At 41.9% G+C, this 20,394-nt stretch overlaps 3 protein-coding genes across 4 annotated transcripts in view; 2 read left to right on the top strand and 1 right to left on the bottom strand.

The window, feature by feature from the left end:
* The first annotated feature begins 1,106 nt into the window (after positions 1–1,106).
* On the top strand, positions 1,107–10,362 carry MPV17 (mitochondrial inner membrane protein MPV17). Its single transcript, XM_015814854.1, has 7 exons — positions 1,107–1,191; positions 5,440–5,555; positions 5,781–5,873; positions 6,330–6,425; positions 9,361–9,393; positions 9,664–9,716; positions 9,833–10,362. Exons 1-7 carry the CDS (start codon positions 1,119–1,121, stop codon positions 9,900–9,902), a joined length of 534 nt encoding a protein of 177 aa, XP_015670340.1. The 5' UTR covers positions 1,107–1,118; the 3' UTR covers positions 9,903–10,362.
* A 5,271-nt stretch (positions 10,363–15,633) lies between these two features.
* On the top strand, positions 15,634–16,050 carry UCN (urocortin). The gene has a single exon (XM_015814832.1). It carries the CDS (start codon positions 15,634–15,636, stop codon positions 16,048–16,050), a length of 417 nt encoding a protein of 138 aa, XP_015670318.1.
* A 1,805-nt stretch (positions 16,051–17,855) lies between these two features.
* TRIM54 (tripartite motif containing 54) overlaps positions 17,856–20,394 on the bottom strand; it is a 15,117-nt gene continuing 12,578 nt past the window's right edge. The window contains exons 8-10 of one of the 2 annotated variants that reach the window (XM_015814817.1): positions 19,236–19,343; positions 18,768–18,821; positions 17,856–18,084 (exon numbers count right to left, since the gene is read on the bottom strand). In XM_015814817.1, the coding sequence (XP_015670303.1) occupies positions 18,074–18,084; positions 18,768–18,821; positions 19,236–19,343 (173 nt within the window). In that variant the 3' untranslated portion in view covers positions 17,856–18,073. Of the gene's footprint in view, positions 18,259–18,767; positions 18,822–19,235; positions 19,344–20,394 lie in introns of both variants that reach the window. The other variant, XM_015814818.1, reaches the window with a different exon arrangement.

Below are 20,394 nucleotides of genomic sequence, written 5' to 3'. Positions count from 1 at the left end.
CTAGAACAGGGGTAGGCAACCTCGGCTCTTTTATGACTCATGGACTTCAACTCCCAGAATTCCTGAGTCAGCTACGCTGACTCAGGAATTCTGGGAGTTGAAGTCCATGAGTCATAAAAGAGCCGAGGTTGCCTACCCCTGGCCTAGAAGAAGCGAGTGTGCGCATAAAAAGGCATTCTAGTTGGTACGTTCCGGTGAAATGTATTAAAATAAGAATAACGTGAGATGCTTTAAAAAAAAAAAGCCTGTTTGTGGCGTCCTTGGTGCTCTTGGAGCTTGGCTGTTTTCTTCCTGACTTTTCACTACCCAGCTAAGTACCTAATCAATTACCTAATTAATAACCAAACTCCGAGAGCACCAAGGACCCAGTAGTTCTACTCTTAAGTTACAAATAGTCTCTTCTCTTAGTAAAGCTTGTCTGACAGCATGCAAAGCAGAGCTGACTTACTGAGGCAAGCCGATGGAGCATCAGTGACAGGGTCGGTCAGATAATGCATATCATAGTTGTCTTTTCCTATGGTAATTTATTTTCTAATAAACATATAAATATTCCCAAGTAAATACACATACCATCAACTCGCTTCCTGAGAACAAGAATAACACTTTCTCTTTAGGTATGGAGTCATGATAATAGTGCTGTTTAAATAACATTTAATGTATGGAAAGTGCAGACACTCAGAATATTTGAACTAGTGTAACTATTAGATAAATGTAAACCACACAGCATGGAGTTACAGATAGAAGAGAAGTGTTTCATAAAATCCTAGAGTTGGAAGGAGCCATTTGAGTTATCGTAACAAATGACATACTCGGTGAAGAATCCAGACTGAAGCTGTTTGACCTCTGCTTGGGTCCTCATTGGTTGTGCTCATTAGTTCCACTGTCCACTGTCATTTTTACTGTTCCAACAATGTACCTATATGAAGTAATATATGGCCTTCTGCAAAAAAGAGAGGCAACTTTTTACAGGCCATTAACGGTATTTGGATCATCTAATATTTCTTCACTGCAGCACTGTAGAGAATGGTACTGCTTCTAATCATAATGCACTGTTGGGCAGAACTTGTGCTCCAATATATTTTTCACTTCTCTATACTATAGAAGCTGTGTTAGGTGACATGGCAACTTTTTGGAGAGCCTACCAGAGATTGATGGTCCAGCACCCCTGGAAGGTGCAAATCATCACAGCTGGTAAGAGGAGCTAAGGCACATTAGCCCTGGGAAAGGAACAAGGCGCTTCCCTACTTCTCTGGCTGCTTGCTGTCTTCCTTGGTTATTCACTACTGCGGGTTGATCACAGCCACTTCCTTTTGTGGCAGTTCTCATAGCAAGAATCTAACATACATAAATGTCCCTCCAGTGTATCAACTGAAAGGTTCATATACTTCTGTCTTCTAGAGAGTGGCAGCAGCACAAACAATACTTTTGTTAGTTTTTACATTTATATTCAGTTTTGGAATGTCTTTCTTACTAAATGAGTTACAGAAGACACATAATATCTATGGAGATTTTCAGTCATCCAGGTCATGGTTGTTCCAAAGGTGCCTTTTTTCAAAAGGCAACCAGATTTTGTTTTTTTCCTTGAAGAGGTTTCAATTCTCATCCAAGAAGCTTCTTCAGTGAAATGTCTTCAAGGAAAAAACAAAGTCCAGTTGCCTTTTGAAAAAAAGCCTTTGGGATAAGAAAAGCATGTAATCACATCATATATTTAATCATCATGTCAGTAACTGGAGATCACAATGCTATCATAATAGGCAAATACAGTCCTTAAAATAGTAAGCCAATAAAATGAACAGTTTTCAAAATTCATCTAATGATGTCTATTGCAAAATATAGAAGAGGCTACCGAATTGTGGAGAGCCAATAAAAAGACATTGCTGTTGCAAAAACCTAAATGTTTTTTCCTCAGCCTTTTCTAAGGATGGGATCTCACTTCACTGCTTATCCAGAACTTAAAGATTGGCAGGGCTTGAAACTTGAAAATTAGGATCTTGAAATTGAGGAGGGTTTTCTAATTATGACATTGATTTCCTGCCATTCCTCTGAGGAGTCAAGGCAATATGTGTTGGTTTATCCTACAGTCTCGCAAACTAAGTTAACCCAAGAGGAATTGATTATGGCTTCTGCAAAATTGATGTTAAGGTTTTGCTAGTTGTGTTTAAGAATATACTTAATGTGGTCACTTAAATCCTAGCAGCTTTTTGTAAATATTAAGGAAGGCTTGGTTGGTTTTAATACTCTTTCATTCTTTCACATGCCGTGCTTTGTAGGTTTATTAGTTTATGGCTGAGTGTATTGTATGAAAACACAAAGTGAAAATTACTGAATTCTTAGGATTTGTCTCCTGAGAGAGCTTCTGATGCCTTTTGTTGGGGCCACATTTCTATAGTACATTGCATAAATGGCTTTGACCTATGTCAAGGATGCTGTTCTTCATATTCCCCTTGCAAAAGCCCTCTCTGCTCCTGGCAGAAAACTGGGATTGAAAGAAATATCCCCAGTATGGATAATTTTTTAGAGAATTTCCTAATTCAGCATCTAAAGACCAAGCTCAAGGTTCACATTCAGGACAGAGAAGACCACTGATTTGAAAGAGGGATCATAGAGGCCACCTATATTAAAATTGAACAGCCCTCCCTCAACAGAGAGGGAGTTATACAATACCACCTATCTCTGTTTACAGTGCAGTCCTTTCAGCAGTCCCAAGAAAGTTCCACACCTGTTTACACTCTTGATTCAGGAATCCCTGAACCCCCTCAAGTGGCCTCAACGACTCTCAAAGTGCTAGTAACTGGATGACTGCAAAAATGTAAATCCATTCCATTCCCCACCAGTTAGTTAGAATAAAGAAGCTTCTTGGATGAGAAGTGAAATGTTTTCAAAGAAAAAAAAAGACAGTCCAGTTGCCTTTTGAAGAAAAGCACCTTTGGGACAGATAACGGAGTTTGTTACACAGTAGGGTCAGTCCTCAACACTAGTTTATTGCACTTGTTGGTTCCTCAGTGGCTACATACATGCAAACCTGGTTAATGACTTAATGCACTTTCTGAGCTATATGATTCACTAAACTATAAACTAACCAGTGAACTGATTTCCCATAGTATGCTAAGCAAAAACAAGTAACCAAGGTTAATATTAACTAAAAATTAGCATTTTATAAAGCAATGTGCTTGGTCTTTTCCTGATCTGATTAGCTCTGAATTTGCACATTTAATTTATTACATTTAATTTCATTAAATTAGGTCTTTTCCTGATCTGATTAACTTTGAATTTGCACATTTAATTTACTACATTTAATTTCATTAAATGTGAACATACACAGCCATTGTGGATTTGCGTTTACTAAACAAGTTCTGGAACTATTGTGCTAATGCTTGTGTACTTGTTCCTGCATCTTTCCCCTCCCTAATTTTTCTTGCTGACAACTCCATCCCAGGGCCATCCATCAGGTGTAATGGAATCTGCCTGTTTGTCGTAGGGGTGACTAGCAAGCAGAGTTGGCAGCTCTCCAAAGTTTCATGTAGGTGAAGTCATCGCCCAGAGAGTCGTCAATCTCTGTGATGTACCTGGCATTGAGAGAGACTCATCCCATTACACTTAGCAGGCTTGCCAACTGCATCATTCAGGTGCTACCCCCCAGCTTATATAGATGAATGAATGGACGGATGGATCAGGGAAAGTGCATTTGCTTCCTGTGTATTTATCAATGAATTGGAAGCTGAACCAGTGCTATGATGTTTCTGATACTTCAGCTAAAGATAGTGGTTCCTATTTTTTGGGGAGGAATATCTCAACCAAGGAAATTTGCGCATCTGAACAAGAGAATCTCAAATACTAAGAATTAGTCCTTCATGTGGGCAATATTTGAAAGGCTGATTGTTAGTTTCCTATCAACAATCAAATTCCACAGTATTTGTCTTGTCTTCATTTCTTTCACCCAACAGTATATGGTTTCTTCCTCAACTTAACTCCACTTCCTTGTATGTTTCTACTGTGTAGGAGGAAACTTGCCCTGACTCTCTCTAATGGTTTCATAGTACTCAGTTATAGTTACGCATGGTGTCACTTCCCTGTGTGGTATAAATTGCACGTGGTGTTACTTCCTCTGGACAAGGTTTTCTGAAGTATTACCCAACAATTTTTCTCTGGGTTTGTTTTTCTGCAATGTGATGGCTCTCATTTAATGGAGCTGATCAGTAACTGAAACAGATACATTAATCTGGAAAGCCAATAAATTGCTTTGTATTTTTGGCAGATTCCTGAGAGTCTGGAAACTCATAGAAGAAACTGAGACAGCTTCTGTACAAGTGGTACTTACTCTAGCTGGATCTCCTCTTCTGCCCTTGACTCTTAGCACTGGCTGCACCTTTTCATTCAGTTCCAAGGGCAGGAGAGACTGACAGCTCTTCCAAGCATTGTGGCTTATTTCTCTGCCAGCTGGCTAGGACTCACCGAAGGAGGGAGGCTTGACGTCAAGAGTTGTTGGCAGAGACTTTTGGAAGTCAGTGGACCAAATGCTCTGCCCCGTCCCCCAGACTAGACTTCAGTAAAAAAAAATAAGACGTGATTTGGACCTGTGTTGCCAGTTGTCTCAACTTTTGCAATGAGTAGCTTCCCATATTTAGTCCTGGTGTTAGCAAGAGCTTTTTAATTTCTCTTAGGTAAAGCAAAAGGAAAGTTGCTTTAATCAGATAGTCTTGAACAATTTTTGTGGTAGGATCTTGAATACCCACCCTCTCCCCTGTCTATCAATCTACAACTGTACAAACTGAGTGTCTTTTTTGAGAGGAAGGAAGAAATGCTTGAGCTACTCATTCCCATTTTCTTATTTAGGCATAAGAATTCCAACTCCCAGACACTGTAGTAGACTGCAGTGTCTGGGAGTTGGAAACATGAAGGGTAAAATATAGTTAGGAACTCACAAAAGTACGATTAGGAATCTTCTGTTAGGATTCAGGTTGCAAAGTTGAAAGATACTGGCAAATTCTGGTTTGCCCAAACCAAGAAGCAACTAATTGAATTAAAGTACATGAAATGAGAAGACAGCAGAGATAATATAGGTAAAGGAAAGATCAGAGCCAATTTGATGCAGTGACCCAGTTTGGTATACTGAAGGCACCAGGCTGAAAACCAGGAGACTATGAGTTCTAGTCCTGCCTTAAATACAGGGCCAGTTGGGTGACTCTGGGCCCAGTCACTTCTTCTCAACCCTAGGAAGGAGGCAATGATAAACCACGTCCAAAATCTTGCCAAGAAAACTGCAGGAACTTGATCAGGAAGTTGCAAGGAATTAATACTGATTCAAAAGCATACACACACATGCATATGCACACACACACACACACACACATAAAAAATGAAATCAGATATTTAAGCTTTAAATCAGATATTTAAGCTTTACATTGATTGGATCAATACTGAATTAATGTTGTATTATAGGGACCCTCATGGGTGCTGGAGATGTGATTTCACAGCAGATGATTGAAAGAAGAGGGCTGTCTGGGCACAGTGGCTGGCGGACCCTAAAAATGATGAGCATTGGATTTTGCTTTGTGGTAAGTGAAAATTATGAGTACTGAAGGGAACTCATCTCAGAGCTCAGTTGGACACATCAGCTCCAGCTGTCTTGATATAAGTGCAATGACCAGACCTATTGCTTGAGCCAATAAAGTTGATTCTTCTGAGACATATGGAAAACAGGAGTGGGATACTTAAGCTCAGCATGGAAGCAGAAGCTGCTTAAATATCACCTCTGATGGCTATCCATCAAACTTTTGCAGGGCCCAGTCATTGGAAAATGGTACCAAGTCCTGGATCGTCTAGTGCTCGGCAAAACCAGAGTGGCTGCACTCCAGAAGATGCTGCTGGATCAGGTTAGGGAAACCCTCATGAATTCAAGTGGTGGGAAGGGAGCACATAAGCATCCTCCCCAAAAATGGCTGCCTGACTGCTTGTTAATTCTTTTGCTGTAGAGTTTGAGAATTAAACCATGACTGAATTACAATCTCTACATTTTTGCAACCTACCTTTTGCAGAATTTCCCTTCTTGCTTGATACATACACACATAGCTCCATCTCCTACATTAGAGTGTTGTTTACTAAATGCTACATGTCAGGTATTTAAGCTGCAGGTTCTCCACCATCATCACCATTCTGGGTCTGGTTTTGTTGTATCTGATGGGGAAGAGCAAGATCTATTGGAGCCCCCTGATATCTATATCTTCCACCTTGAGAGATCTTTTCTCTACTCCTTTCCTGTTTCATAGACCAAGAATACTTCATCTTATTTCCCTAAATCTCTCTTGTATTCCTATCTATACTTCACACAGGTTGGATTTGCACCCTGCTTCCTGGCCTGTTTTCTGACTGTGGCGGGAACACTCAATGGCCTATCCTTGAAAGAGAACTGGAGCAAGCTCAAGAAGGTAAGTTCCAAATTAAACATCAAGTTAGATGTGTGGGTACAGAGATTTCAAAAAAGCAGAAGAAGCAATGCTTACTAGGTTTAAAACCTCTACCATTTCTTCAGCCAATTTGCCTTAAAGAATCAGTGCAAAAACGTGCATGTTTATCCATCAGACTGTTCCACTGCCGATAAACAGCATTACACAAAGTGCAGGAAAAGAGTGCAAAATAAACTAAAGATTGGAGTTAAGAGGAAAGCAAAGAAAATATACTGTAATTAAATCTAACCTTGATACAAACATTCCTTATGCATTTTATCTGTATCTATAAATACATCCCAGCCAAGGGGTTATCACACATCTTTATCTTATGCTAAATGTATTTAGTGAAGAGTTTTATGTATTTATTCATACATATCAAAGTTATTTGCCTCCCATCTCACAGTTCAAGGCATACATACACACTTTGGTGCAACCTGACTCCAGGCCAACTCTGGCAGAGTCACAATATAAAACACAAGAAATGCTAACACAACAAAATAAATAGCAATACAATATGGTAAAGGAATAAACAAAACATATCCAGACAACTTATTTACGTTTATGCATGGTTTATTCACATCATATACTAGTCTTATGTATTTAGCAAGCAACCATCTTATGTTTTTGTGCAAAACATTCTACAAGCCTATTTAGTTTCTCTAAATCAACAAATCTTTGTCACATTCATACATCCTTTAGTGACTTTCTGAAGAGCAAAAATCTGGTTTTTATAGTGTCCCTGTTGCAGAGCTACTTTGCAGTTCCCCAACATTGTCTCATTGTCACTTTTCATACTCTTTTGATTAGGCTTCTGCCAAACAGCTTCCCGTGAACATGTAACAAACTAATCCTCCTGTAGTTCTGTATTCACTCTGGCTGAGTGAATTGATTGCCCATCCATGCAAATAATCAGTCATGGTCAGAGTTAGTAAAGAAAGCTGCTGCTCTTAAATTTGCTACAAGAGTAGGTAAGCTATTCTTGATCCGGAATGTAGAAGAAGTTCTCTAAGACGGTGCTTTTTCAAACTTGGCAACTTTAAGATGTGTGAATTTCAACTCCCAGAATTTCCCAGCTAGAAGTTGTCAAGTTTTTAAAAAAAAACTGCTCTAGGCCAATCACCTTTTCAAAGACAGCACCACCCAACTTACTGCAGAGTAGTCACAAACAGAAATGTAGCAAGGAGAGGAAAACTGGGCCATCAGATAGGCTGTTTTTCTCTCTCTCACAGTACCGGTACTTTATCATCCTGTGACATTGAATGGGGGAGATTTCAAATAGACAAAAGAAGCTACTAATGAAGACGGAGCATGATTAAATTGTGGAATTCAATTTATAGAAGACAAGCAGTTTAATTTTCCTCTACAGCCATGGAGTTGCTTTCTCTTTTCTGAATTTCCAAATTCTTAGTAGACTATAGTGACATATTCATATCTTGATCTTTATCCTCTCATTCGAAATGGTTTAATTCATTAGTGTGTAGAAGCAGAAAGTTAGACAAATATTTTGGTTTTAATCAATGCCATTCTTACATTGAAAAGCTTTCTGGACAACTTAAGAAAATACTGTTGCCAGTAATCACTATGTACTAACAGCTACAAAAAAAAAATCAGTTATGTACATATTCTTTATGTCTGATAGAAAGAAATTAAAAAAAAAAGACAGATGCACAGCTTCTGTAGCACCTTTATTCCCACAAAGCTGCCTCAGAGACAAGATTCTGTCTTTTGAACTATGCCAACTTCAGTCACACACTTGAATGGCTTTTTTTATGTCTGTTTTTGTTCCTTGGTTAGTGGTTTGTCATATTCTGCCGTGAGATGCCTGCCTGTCCCTCTCAGGGTGACTGAGTCACATAGTGCAGGTTTGGTTAAGGGGCCACTCATCTCCAGCATGTTATGAAAACAGTACGATGCCTTACAAGATGCTTTCTGTTTGCTCTGCCTTGTTCAGCAAAGAATTCTCATGTCTTATGTTTGCATGTACTATAACACTTTGTTTGCTAAGCAATGATGAGTCATGAAGAATATATTGCCAACATGTTTGATGGAACCCATTCTTAGAGATAAAGGAAAGAGCTGATTGAGAAAGACCTCCTATAGCTTAGAAATATTGAATCAAGGCAGGATCTAAAAGAAGTAATTACCCCAGATACATCTCTTATTTCTACTTTCCTGAATTCATTCCCAATCACATAGGAATCTATCTGAGATGTTTTGGATGATGGTGGAAAAGTGATAGGTAGAAACCCCAGCCATTGTGGTTTGTGAACATGTAGATGGGATTTTGTTGTTGTGAATACATTTGCTTGGATTAGTGATTGTTTCTTCAAGACATTTACAGACCATTTCATTTTCTAAAATAAAAATAGTTTTATACATAACCTGAAAATGAAAAAGTCCAGAAAAAGAACAATGTATTTAAGGCACCAAACATCCCATAAGGGGGCATTACTTGTTCTGGCCCAAAGTCTGCAGTAGAATCAAGTTATAAAGGCTTATTTAAGTAAGGTTAGGGTGGAAACTATGTAAATGTTTTTTCCAGAGAGCAGGCACCATGACAAGAGAAGGCACATTCCTGGGGCCCATCAGATGATACAGTTTTATTGATGGGGCCCAAAGCAGGCCTTGTCAGTATGTTGTATGAGTAAGGCCAGTTATTCCTTAAATCACAGGTAAAACAAACCCCAGTTTAACACAGTATGTGAAGGTAATGCAGTGTGTGAACCCAGGCAGTGAGAAACTAGACTGTTCGGGGTGACAGATTTAGACTTGAGTTTAGGAAGAACTATCATCTGATTTTAGAGCCTCAGAAAATTCCTCCCTTGGATTCCCCCCCCCTTTTAGGACTATTAGTATAAGTCCCTCAAAGTTGGACACATAGAGCAACCCTATCTACCTGTCTTTCCTTTTGCAGGACTACCCTGATGCCCTGATCACCAACTACTATGTGAGTGGCCTTAAGATACCATTGCTGGGACTTGGCAGCCTTCCTCTGGATAGCCTTGCAGAGGGATTGTCTAGCTGGATTGGTGGAAGAAGAGACTTCCTTCATATTTTCCAGAGACCCTGTAGAATTGTTTGGCCATTCAGTTGATCCAGCCCTGTTGCGGCTGCTTCAAACTTCATCTTCTCCTTTCCTATTTGGTGGGAGGGATGAAGCAGATATGGTGGCTGCTCTTCATCAAACTCTTCCAATGGTGCTGTCTCTGTCTTTCAGATTTGGCCAGCAGTGCAGGTTGCCAACTTCTACTTCATCCCCTTGAACTACAGGTATAAACTGCCTTTCCTTTACTTCTGACACTGCCTACATGCACATGCACCAACACTCAAATCCATAATTGGCTATGTTGTTGTCCTTGACTTTTTTTTTCTTTTTCTATCTCCAGACTTCCTGTGGTTCAGTGTGTTGCCATTATCTGGAACAGTTATCTTTCCTGGAAAGCCAATAAACTATAATCTGGCATGGGAAGACATGAGAACTATGCTTAATCCTATTAGAACACCTGCAGATTTTCTTTACTCGCTGTTCTTCATGCATTACAAACAGATGAACAACCCAGGATGCATACCATATACCAGCCACCAGCCCAATCAGCCAGCATATGCAACTGCACAAAGATATATTCGTGAAAAAGCCCCAAGTGTTCCCTGAAAAGGAGAATTGGACAAAATAAACCTCTGCTCTGCATACTCTATTAGCAGTTAAAGAATCAGACCAGCTATCACAGCTGCCCGAAGAAACGGAAGATATACTGTGTTTTGGAACACAGGAAATGCTGCAATCATCTAGGTACTTGACTATAGGGTGTTTGGAAGGGCCTTGTAGGAAAACTACTAATTTCTCTGAGCTGTGATTACTATTCTCTAGGAATGTAAAAAGCTCTTTTACACCTGCAGGCCAGGATACACTTGGCTCTAATGCAGGGGTATCAAACTCGCAACGTCATGTGATGTGTTGCTACGTATCGCGACTTTTTTGCCATTGCCAGCAACCGGATGGGCGCAATTTCGCTATGATGTATCCGGCCTGTGGGCTGGCAGTTTGACACCCCTGTACTAATGGATACAATTAGCATAAATAAGCTTGATTAATGTTCTCTTTTCACATTTAACTACTGCCTTATACAGTAACCATTAGCAGTTATAACGATGAAAAAGTAACTTTGCAACCAGTCCTTGCATTTATGAACTTCACAGGTCTATAAAACAAAGGAAAGCTGAAATAAGATCATAACTACAGTTGCGGTTTCACTACCATCTGCTTTGCTTAATCAAGTTGCCAGTCCCAAGTGTGGGACCAAATGAGAACTCCCTTTGGTATCTTATTGTGTCATGTAACCCAATCTTCAATTAGTTTATGGTTTAATGCATTATTTTAACCCAGTGAGAATTCAGTAACCAGACCAAGCATCCTGTGCAACTGAGCCATGGAATAAGACATTTGCTCCATTTTGCCTATTAACTGTAAATAATTACTGTAGCGGTTTTTTAGTGTTTTAAGGCTACTTTTCTGCCCTTGCTTTGGCATATCAAAAACTAGATTTGAGGCCACCTGAATGCGAAGCATGGGATCATTTGCTGAACTCACCATTGAAATATTGGGATACTGGGGGTCCAATTGATAGCTAAGTTACCGTAATTTTCGGAACAAATTTGGAAAATTGACCAAGGAGAGATATATTAGTGGCAATTTGCTATGATAACTAGAGGGTATCTCCATATATTGAACCAGTCTCTCAGGAAGCTTCCATTGTTGATTTATTTGTATGTAGATGCGTATGGCATCTACAGAGATCATGCAATCACTGATGTACAAATTTAGTTTAAAACATCAGCAATATATTGGATCCCAGATCCATATTTTGCAACTAAACATAGAAGGCTTAAGTAGAAGTAAATGTGAATACTTAAGCAGACTGGCCATAGATAATAGGATAGATGTTATAACACTACAAGAGATTCATTTGGCTGACAAGGAACAGATTAAAGTTTGAGGGAAGATCCAGGGTCCACAATTGTAGCCAACAAAACATCCATTGTTGATGAGTATCATATAAGAATGGTTGATTCTAAGGAATTAAAATGACTACTATGAAAAATAGGATGCTTAGTCCAATCTATTTGGAATCAGTTCTTACAAAGTAGGCGAACATATAGAATACATATATGGTACAGTGGTTAAGGTTTTGGACTAGGATCAAGGAGACCCAGTTCTAGTCTGCCATCAGCCATGGAAGCTCATTGAGTGATTTTTGGGTCGGGTTGCTTTCATTCAAGCCAATCTACTGATCAGGGATGTGGTTATGGGAGAAAAATAGGAGGAGGGAGAACTATGTGTGCTATCATGAGCTTCTGTACAAAGTGATATATGAATCAAATGAATATATAAATATATATAATCAAAAGTGATATATAAATCAAAATAAATGTTTTCACTTTGAACTTCAATGAAGTCAGATCTAGTAAATCCTGGATATTGCTGTTCCTCAAGAAACAAGGGATGTTTGCAAACTCTGGAGCACCCAGTCACAAGGCCAAACTGGTGCATCTGCACTGGTAGCATAATGACAATTGCACCCCTAATTATCCAGTGCGACAGACTCAAAATTGATTCAGAATGAATTAATGTACTGTTGGTGTGGAAGCTACTATCCTGCCGACAAAACAGACTTTTAAAAAGAATGCAACAAATGCATGGAGGAAACCATAGAGCGAATGGCCATTCACTTTTTATCCTGATAGACGAGCATTTCTCAACCTCAGCGATTTCAAAATGGGTGGACGTGAAGGCTGGGGGATTCTGGGAGTTGAAGCCCACAGATTTTGAAAATGCAATTGAGAAACGCTGATGGTTCTATTTGGGGTTAATAATGGAAAGCCATATCTGTGCTGCTAGTAGAACACTGCCTCAGTGCAAACTAATACATGGTGCTTGAACAGGCCAAAATTCCAGAGGGCCTGCAGTTCAAACGAAATCGCCCAACCCAGCACTGTGGAGACCCAGTCGCTCTCCCGTGCAGCCCCCTGCTTGCCTGGCTGCGGCAAGAGAGAAATAGGCTGTCGCCAAGTCCTTCATTACAGTGTTTCTCAACCTTGACAATTTTAAGGCATGTGGACTTCAACTCCCAGAATTCCACAGCCAGCATTGCTGGCTGTGGAATTCTGGGAGTTGAAGTCCACATGCCTTAAAATTGTCAAGGTTGAGAAACACTGAGTTAGTAAATAGTTCCCCTCTGCTTCCTCAGCAACTCGGGATGAAATAAGCGTCAAGAAGAAAGTAGCGCTACTCTCTAACCGTGTCCGTGGGAAGGAGATGGAGGAGGGATGTGAAGGGAGGTAGTTGTGGAGAAGAAGGCGGGCGCGGGAAGGGGGTGGCAGACGAGCAATTATGGTAGTTATTGAATTAGTTATATAATGTATGTTTATAATTGTATTTGTATTGTTTAAAATTAATAAAACTTTAATGTGAGGAAAAAAAAGAAGAAGAAGAAAGTAGCGCGTCTCCCTTTTTTTGCTGGGGAGCTGGGGAGGGGGGGGTGTGCCGGACCGCGCCGCTTTCCCAGAGCCGCTTTCCCCTCCGAGGGTGAGGAGAGAAGCTGCTCCGTAGAGCCGCGCCTCTCCTCACAGAGCTGAAGTTTGTCAAGAGCGCGCTCTTTCTCGTCCTCCGCTCTTGACGCAGGCCCAGGGCACACTGGACGCTGAAAGGGCGCGCTCGCGCTCCCGCCGTCCAGCCTCTGTACGGCCTCCCCGCCAGCCAATCATCACGGCTTCCTCGCTTCGCGGCGGACCTGGCCGGTGTTTGCCCAAAGGATGGCTGGCATTCGGTAGCGGATGTTTGTCTTCCTATTGGGGCCAAGTAGCCCGAGGAGATGAATGGGAAGCGGGGAGAGAAGCTAATTTAGCTCGGATCGTCGGGATCAGTGCCGCAGTCCCAACTCAGCCGTCTGGGTGCCCCAGGCAATGGAAGAGGGTACATAGATTGAACCTGGAGCCAATTTGTTTCACCATGTCTTATCCATATAGTGGTTTCTGGAACTATATCTAGATGGCATCCTAGGTCAGGGGTAGGCAACCTTGGCTCTTTTATGACTCGTGGACTTCAACTCCCAGAATTCCTGAGCCAGCTATGCTGGCTCAGGAATTCTGGGAGTTGAAGTCCACGAGTCATAAAAGAGCCAAGGTTGCCTACCCCTGACCTAGGTGCACTCTGAGCTTGGTTGTTTTCTTGTAGACATTTCATTAGCAAACTAGGTAGCATCATCAGTAGTAGACAGCGGGATTTGCTCTCATTTTCTATACTAGTGATTTGGTGGAAGTGGTCTGGGTGGTTCCTTGATTGGGCGATTGTTTACTGTTAGCTTGTTTGGATAAATCGTCCAACTCACTGGACAATTGTTCTTGCACTTCCAGATCCTGATCAAGAAATGGGTGACAGCTATAGTCAGGAGGGTTTTTCTCCTTGACTTTCAATTGATGTATCAGTTGTTTCTGCCCTCGGATCAGGTGTCTCTGCTCCTGATCATTCAGATTTTAGTATCTTCTGGTTGAATTACTGCAATGAACTTTAAACGGGGTTGCCCTTGAAGAATATCCAGAAACTAACTGGTTCAAAATGCAGTGGGGCAGATGTGTGCACAACAATATGTCCACTTAACATTACTATTTTGTGCACTGCACTATCTCTTAATAAGCTTCAAGATGCAATGCAATGCAAGGTCACGGTTGTGTCTTCCGTAAGGTATTAACTGTTTTTTTCTCTATAAATTTGGGATGGGATGTTGGATGTGCCTGTTTTGAAGAGGCAAGATGTGGTTTCACAACTGGATTGTATGTCTATTTTTTATTAGCTACCTAGAGTCACGCTGGCAAGTGGATAGCCATATACATTTATTAAATAATACATTTATTAAATAATTAAAATTCCAGACATCGTTTGGTGTCTTTTTTGGTGTTTGTCCTCTTTCACCTCTTGCCCTCTCCTACCTTACTGCCCCTCAACCGGCTAACCAAGTCTGCCCATTTCTTCAGATCTGCTTACCAGTCACAACGTCTTCCTATCTTGTATGGGCTGTGGTTGGTCTATTACGATGCTATTATTTTCCTATTCGAAGATGCTGGAGAGATTACCTGCTAAAGCTGGCATATTTACCTCCATTCCTACCCATTGCTTCCTGATCCTTTCCTATGGACTTTTCTCAGACTAATCAGAATTACTTGTCCGTCAACCAGCTTTGAAGTTCATCATAGCTTCTGCTTATATTAATTTCTTTAAGTGATAGAGCCTGCATCTTCCAAGATTGAGATTCATGGCTGTTTGAAAGTAGAGGCTTTGAATCAAGACTGATTATATGAAGAAACATGAAAACATCAAAAAGCTGGTCTATATATGACAGAGTTCACACACAGAGTGGGGTAGAGAATCGCAAAGACTTTCAGGGGGCTCAGCTGGTCTCCCTGGCATTCGTGCCTTGAGAGTCGCTCCAGCATTCGTAGGACCCGAGTCTGTTCGGACCTGGGAAGTAGGTGAGAAAAACTAGGTCTGCAAAGAGTGAATTTACTCTGAGGCGACTTGCAGGAGTGCTGAAATAATCCAGAGGGAGAGGGGGGAAGCAGGCACCCAGTAACAAAGCACAAGGACACCTTCTCCCACTCAGACACCAGTTCAGGTCCCAAGAGGGTCTATCGGGGGACACCGCCCGCACCATCAGCAATCAGTCCATGTTCCTCACTGACGTCAATGGATCTCCCGGCTTGCTATATATAAAGAACCCGCCAGCGGCTCCGAGCACCCTTTTCCCGGCTCCGCAAGGACACATCGCGGTAAGTTGCTTCCCTTCCACCTGAGGCTGAGGCTGGGGAGGGGGCGGGGGGGTGGGAAGAGAAAAAGAAGCGGAGGCTAGACGATCCTCCAGGCAACCCCCTCAGCCCTCGGGTGCTGCGACTGGTAGCTCAGTGCCGCCCCCTACTGGCACTGGATCGCCAAGAGAGGGCTGGAGATGTCCTCGGGATGTTGTCCTCCGCCCGACTGCTTAGGAGAGCATCTCTCAAGTAGACTTTAGCCAGGTTCCCCAGATCCTCCTCAACTTTAGGGAGAAGGTCGGCGGCGTTGCTCCCTGTCCAGGGTCCCCCGGGTCTCGCTCTCGCCGAGACCTCCCTGTCTCCTTTCTCAGGCCCGGACCGCCTCAGCATGAGGCGGGCGCAGCTGCCCAGCCTCCTGGCCTCGCTGCTCCTCCTGGCCTCGCAAGTGGCCCTCGGAGCCAGACCAGCGGCCGACCTCGAGGGGAGCGCGGAAAGCGACCTGACCCTGCGGCTGCGGTTCCCCGAGGAAAACCGCGCCGGATCCCGCCAGCCGCTGCAACCCGTTCCCGAGCCGGACGGGGCGAGCCCGTGGCTGCGATCTCAGCGCCGTCTGTCTCCGGAGGAGGGAGAAGAGCTGCGTCGGCGCCTCGCCGAACTGAGCGACCGACTCAAACGCCACGAGCCGCCTCTCTCGATCGACCTCACCTTCCACCTCCTCCGCCACATGATGGAGATCTCCCGGGCGCAGAGCCAGCAAGCCCAGGCGGAGTTGAACCGTCAACTCTTGGACTCGGTAGGCAAGTGAAGCCGTCGGCGAGGGCACGCGAGAGATCCTCGCTTTTGTGAGCCGATCCGGCAACTTGAATCGCCCCCCCGCTTCCTTAGGCATCGCTTGCCCCCAACTCCGGCGCCTTCGCAGAAGACATTTGTTTATGAAATAAAACTTCTTGGGCGTCAAACGATTTCCGAGTGCGGGCTGGTGATTTGGAGGTTGGGGGGGGGGGGAGAGTGAGGTTGCGTCCTGGGCTGCACTGGTGGTCCTACTACCTGAGTTGTGAGGTGTCAAGGTTTGCTGTCCTGATCTAAACTGTTGAGTTCAGTAGAAGGTCCCAAAAGGGGCTTTTCCAAAAAAAAGCAACTAGACTTTCTTGGTTCTTTTCCTTGAAAATGTTTCGCCGCTCATCCAAGAAGCTTCCTCAGTTCAGTAGAAGGGTTTACATCATATTACTTCACACTTATTTACTGAATTAACTTACTTTCTGAGGCCGCACGCTATATAACCGATGTTAACGAATCATCGGGGTTCAAATATGGCAAACCCACCAATCCAACCAAAATTAAATGAGCCATTCTACGCATGCATTATGAAGTTTAACAGATCTCCTGATACTGTAGGTCAACTCGACCAAAAGCTAATCACCTTTGGAGGGATAAAGTAATGCTGATGGAGGAAAGTAAAATGTTAGCCTTGATAATGAAACTTCTGCAGATCTACAAATTCAGATGTGCCTCTATTTTGATCTGCTTTACAGGAATACAGGCAGAACTTGGGTTTTGAGGCCAAAGGAAGCCTGAATTGGATCGTTGATTCTCCAGGTCAGCCTTGGGTCAGACGCTATGCAAAGCTAAACTCAAGTAAAATCCAAATGCTTTCAGAAAGGGGGTACTCTTTCCATCTAAGGGAATGCTGTATTGCAGCCCGAAATACAGGCTAGAACTGAGCATTTTCACGTCAACTAGACTGGGAGATGGAAGCACTATGTATACCAGCTATAGGAAGTGTCTCAATTCCCCATTAACCCTCCCCCTCCACAAATGCCCTTCTCAAATGCCCATGACTCCTTTGCCTTGGAGCGCTTCCTGCTGTGCTCCAACTTCAAGAGTAGCACCATGGACAGCGGCACTGCTTAGACCCCCTAAAAAGCACAAGCTCCTTCCAAACCAATCTTTTCACTGGTGCTGTTGAGCTGGTTGCTGATGCTAACAATGAGCAGCATTTTGCCTTTTCCCCAATTGGAGGGTGCTCCGATCAGTCGAAAACAGGTCAGGAAGATTAGACTTCCTTCATAATTTTTTAAAAATTGTAAATAATGTAAATGGCCACTCATCTCACTAAAGTTGTACCTACAGAAGATGGACTTTCACTTTTGATGTCCTCCTGCTCCAACGTACCTCAAATATAGAGATGCCACTTTTCCTCAGTGTAAATTTGAAACTGGTCAAAGTAACATTTAGATTCATCCACATTCAAAGGATGGAATAAGTTACCCCTTCCTTAACCCAGGAATAGGATGGAAGGATGGAGAGTAAAGTGTTTCTAAACCAGGCTAAAACCATGCCTATGGCTGACCCTCTTTTTCCCAGTACAAAAAAACGTTTTAGACAGCCCTTGATGAGTTGGGAAAAAGCTGTTGTGGTTTAAAAAAGAACCACTTCTGGTAGGAGGGGGGCGAGGAACTACTGCAGATAGCCTCTGTGAATGATAAATGCAGAAATGTATGAATGAGCACCCTTTGGAAAAATTTCACCATCTATGCCTATGAATCTCATTTTTTCCTCCAAAGAAAGGAGTCAAACAGAATCTCTCACCCAATGAACCTTGCCAGAATTGCTGTTAGCAAATAAAGTCACAACTTTATTGTCTTCATAAATTAAAAAGCCAAATGGTATAGGGAGAACAGGAGCATAGAAGGAAGCAAGAAAAAAGATGCATGGAGAAAGAAAACTTAGTGGGAAGCAATAAAAACTTCTGGTGGTGAGAAGGAATAATTATGGGATGGGGCTGAACGGAACACTTCTCCAGCTGCTTCTGTCTTCAAAGTGACTTTTCAGTGTTGGCCTGATGGAAGAAACAAGGTACACATCCAGTGGGAAATAAAATGTGCCAGAGTGCTTCCCAGCTGATCCAGGCCTTATGAATGTCCAAGTCAAAGCAGGAAAGCTCACTGGTGGGCACACTATCCTTTCCTGGTAACAAATCCTCTTCTTTCAATTCCTTTATTCACTCAGAAAGCTAAGAGTTGGGGGAAGGAACCAGAGGGTGAATGCTGGGAGAAACTTTGCCAAGAAAAACCCAAAGCCTCAAGAGCAAGATAGAAGATCCAAAATAGCCAAAGATCAACAGCCATAAGTTGCCAGAATTCTGCCCACTTCATCTGGGTTAGGAAGCAAACTTATTTCCCACTGCTTTGGAAACAGTAGAACCTACTCTGTTCCCTTCCTCCAATTCTGGCTGATGGTGTATTTCTTTTCATTGTGTTTACATGTCATTGAAAAAGATTGTGATAAAAGGCTATTGGCTATTGTCTTCTCTATAGCACAGGGCCAAGGCAAGTATGCGAGGGAATCAACAACATGGCAGAAAATTCCATTCAGAGCATCCCTAGAAACTTCCTATGTAAGCATCCCATCAAGAGAACATCTGGTTGTTGGGACTCATTCCTGAAGATTCCTTTTCATACCCTTCCTGGTCCTCTCATTCTCTGCTAATTAAGGAAGCTGTCCAGGAGAAGGGAGACTTACCCCGAGGTGGTGCACTAGGTAGCTTTGGTCTGAATCGAGACAGATTCTCTCCATCTAGAGAGAGAAAGAGATGCATGAAATTAGGATTCCGCATTTCATAGCTAAGGTTGAGGTTAGCTCAACAGGAAAGGACAGAAGTACTCAGAACTCTGATTATAAAATCACAGGTAGAAATAGCCCCATTTCCATTATATGTGACTCCATCACTCAGAATTATTTTAATCTATTAGCTCACCTATGCTTAAGTGAGCTAATTATATTAAAATAATTCCTCTCCTCTTCAAGTTCTTAATATTGATTATAATGAGGACATTTCTAAGAAAACTTTGGCTCAAACAGGACAGGTAGGAAGAAAGAATCGTTTAGATTTTCTGATAAAGGTCTTGCGAGTGGTAAACTCTGAATGCAGCCCCAGTCAGAGCTACTCATTACTCGCTACCCATCTCTCATTTCAGCCTTTCAACTCACCTTCTGCTCCTTCGGGAGTCTCCGATCCTTCTGGATGGTCTTCCTCTCCAGCTTCACCACCTCCTTCTGGGATAATTCCTTCAGACTCAGTTTCCTCCCCAGAAACATCTGAGAGGGAAGCAGGGTGGGGGTGCAAAGCAGGCATATGTGAAAATAACAACTTTCTATTATTCATCTACCTTGAATCTCTAAACATAGATTTTCCAACATGCTTTCTGAATGCTAACATTATGTAGACAGACCTTTCAAAAATATGCAATTCCACACACACGATGCATAATTACTACATAGGTTTTGTATAATTTCCTTCCTAAGTCATACTTGTTCTAAATACATTTTTCAGAAGACAACCACAAACAAAAGCAAAAGGGAAATCAAATATTTTAATATTTCTGAGTAAAGAAAGTCCTTTAGTTTTAGTGTAAATTTGTTGGCCAAATTAATATCCTATCTAGCTCAATAATATCCTTTCATGACATGCAGGAATTCACTTTTAAAAGAGTTGTGATGCAGATTTACAAAAAAAAAAAACGTTTAAAGAAAAATAACTTTTTTGTATATTTTTCCCAAATATACCAGCACTAAGGCTTTAAACTGCGTGTATCACCTGGTTACTGATCCATTTTCTGGATTTGCATAATATGCTAGCTTTATATGTTGTGCAAATATAGACATTAAACTTTTAGCTGACTCAGATATGTTGTCTGAACCAGCCACAAAATTCTTTATTGGGTTGATGTTGATGTTGACTTTTGCACCATGAACCAAATATCTATTTCCTTCAAACCCCAAAAACTATATAAATGATGTTGTGGGTCTGCAGAATTACCTGATTACACATCAGTCTTGCTTTCAAATGCCTGCTGTTGAACTACTGAGTGCTCCAGACAATGACTTGTCATTTTATGCTATTTCTGTTTAGGAGCCTTAGGAATTTTGTTAAGTCAAGTTCAAAATGGCTTATTTATTTATTTATTTATTTATTTTATTTAATTTATATGCCGCCCTTCTCCCGGCGGGACTCAGGGCGGCGCACAACATATTTAAAACCAAAGCATATATACAATCCCCCCCTTAAAACCGAATTAAACCAAATTTAAAGTTGTGTCTTCCAAATTCCTAAAAAACCCAGTATAAAATCCACCCTAGGTCAGGTCCG

The sequence above is a fragment of the Protobothrops mucrosquamatus genome, unplaced genomic scaffold (assembly GCF_001527695.2).
Source record: "Protobothrops mucrosquamatus isolate PMUCROS unplaced genomic scaffold, P.Mucros_1.0 scaffold286, whole genome shotgun sequence".
In the NCBI taxonomy this organism is placed as follows: domain Eukaryota; kingdom Metazoa; phylum Chordata; class Lepidosauria; order Squamata; family Viperidae; genus Protobothrops; species Protobothrops mucrosquamatus.
This window is presented reverse-complemented; position numbering and strand designations above follow the sequence as displayed.

What these genes read in the sequence shown, in the direction of transcription:
- UCN (XM_015814832.1), top strand. Translation starts at nt 15,634, where the DNA reads ATGAGGCGGGCGCAGCTGCCCAGCCTCCTGGCCTCGCTGCTCCTCCTG.
- MPV17 (XM_015814854.1), top strand. Translation starts at nt 1,119, where the DNA reads ATGGCAACTTTTTGGAGAGCCTACCAGAGATTGATGGTCCAGCACCCC. An exon ending in GGTGCAAATCATCACAGCTG is followed by an intron (nt 1,192 to 5,439) that starts GTAAGAGGAGCT and finishes GTTGTATTATAG; the next exon opens with GGACCCTCATGGGTGCTGGA. An exon ending in CCCTGATCACCAACTACTAT is followed by an intron (nt 9,394 to 9,663) that starts GTGAGTGGCCTT and finishes TCTGTCTTTCAG; the next exon opens with ATTTGGCCAGCAGTGCAGGT.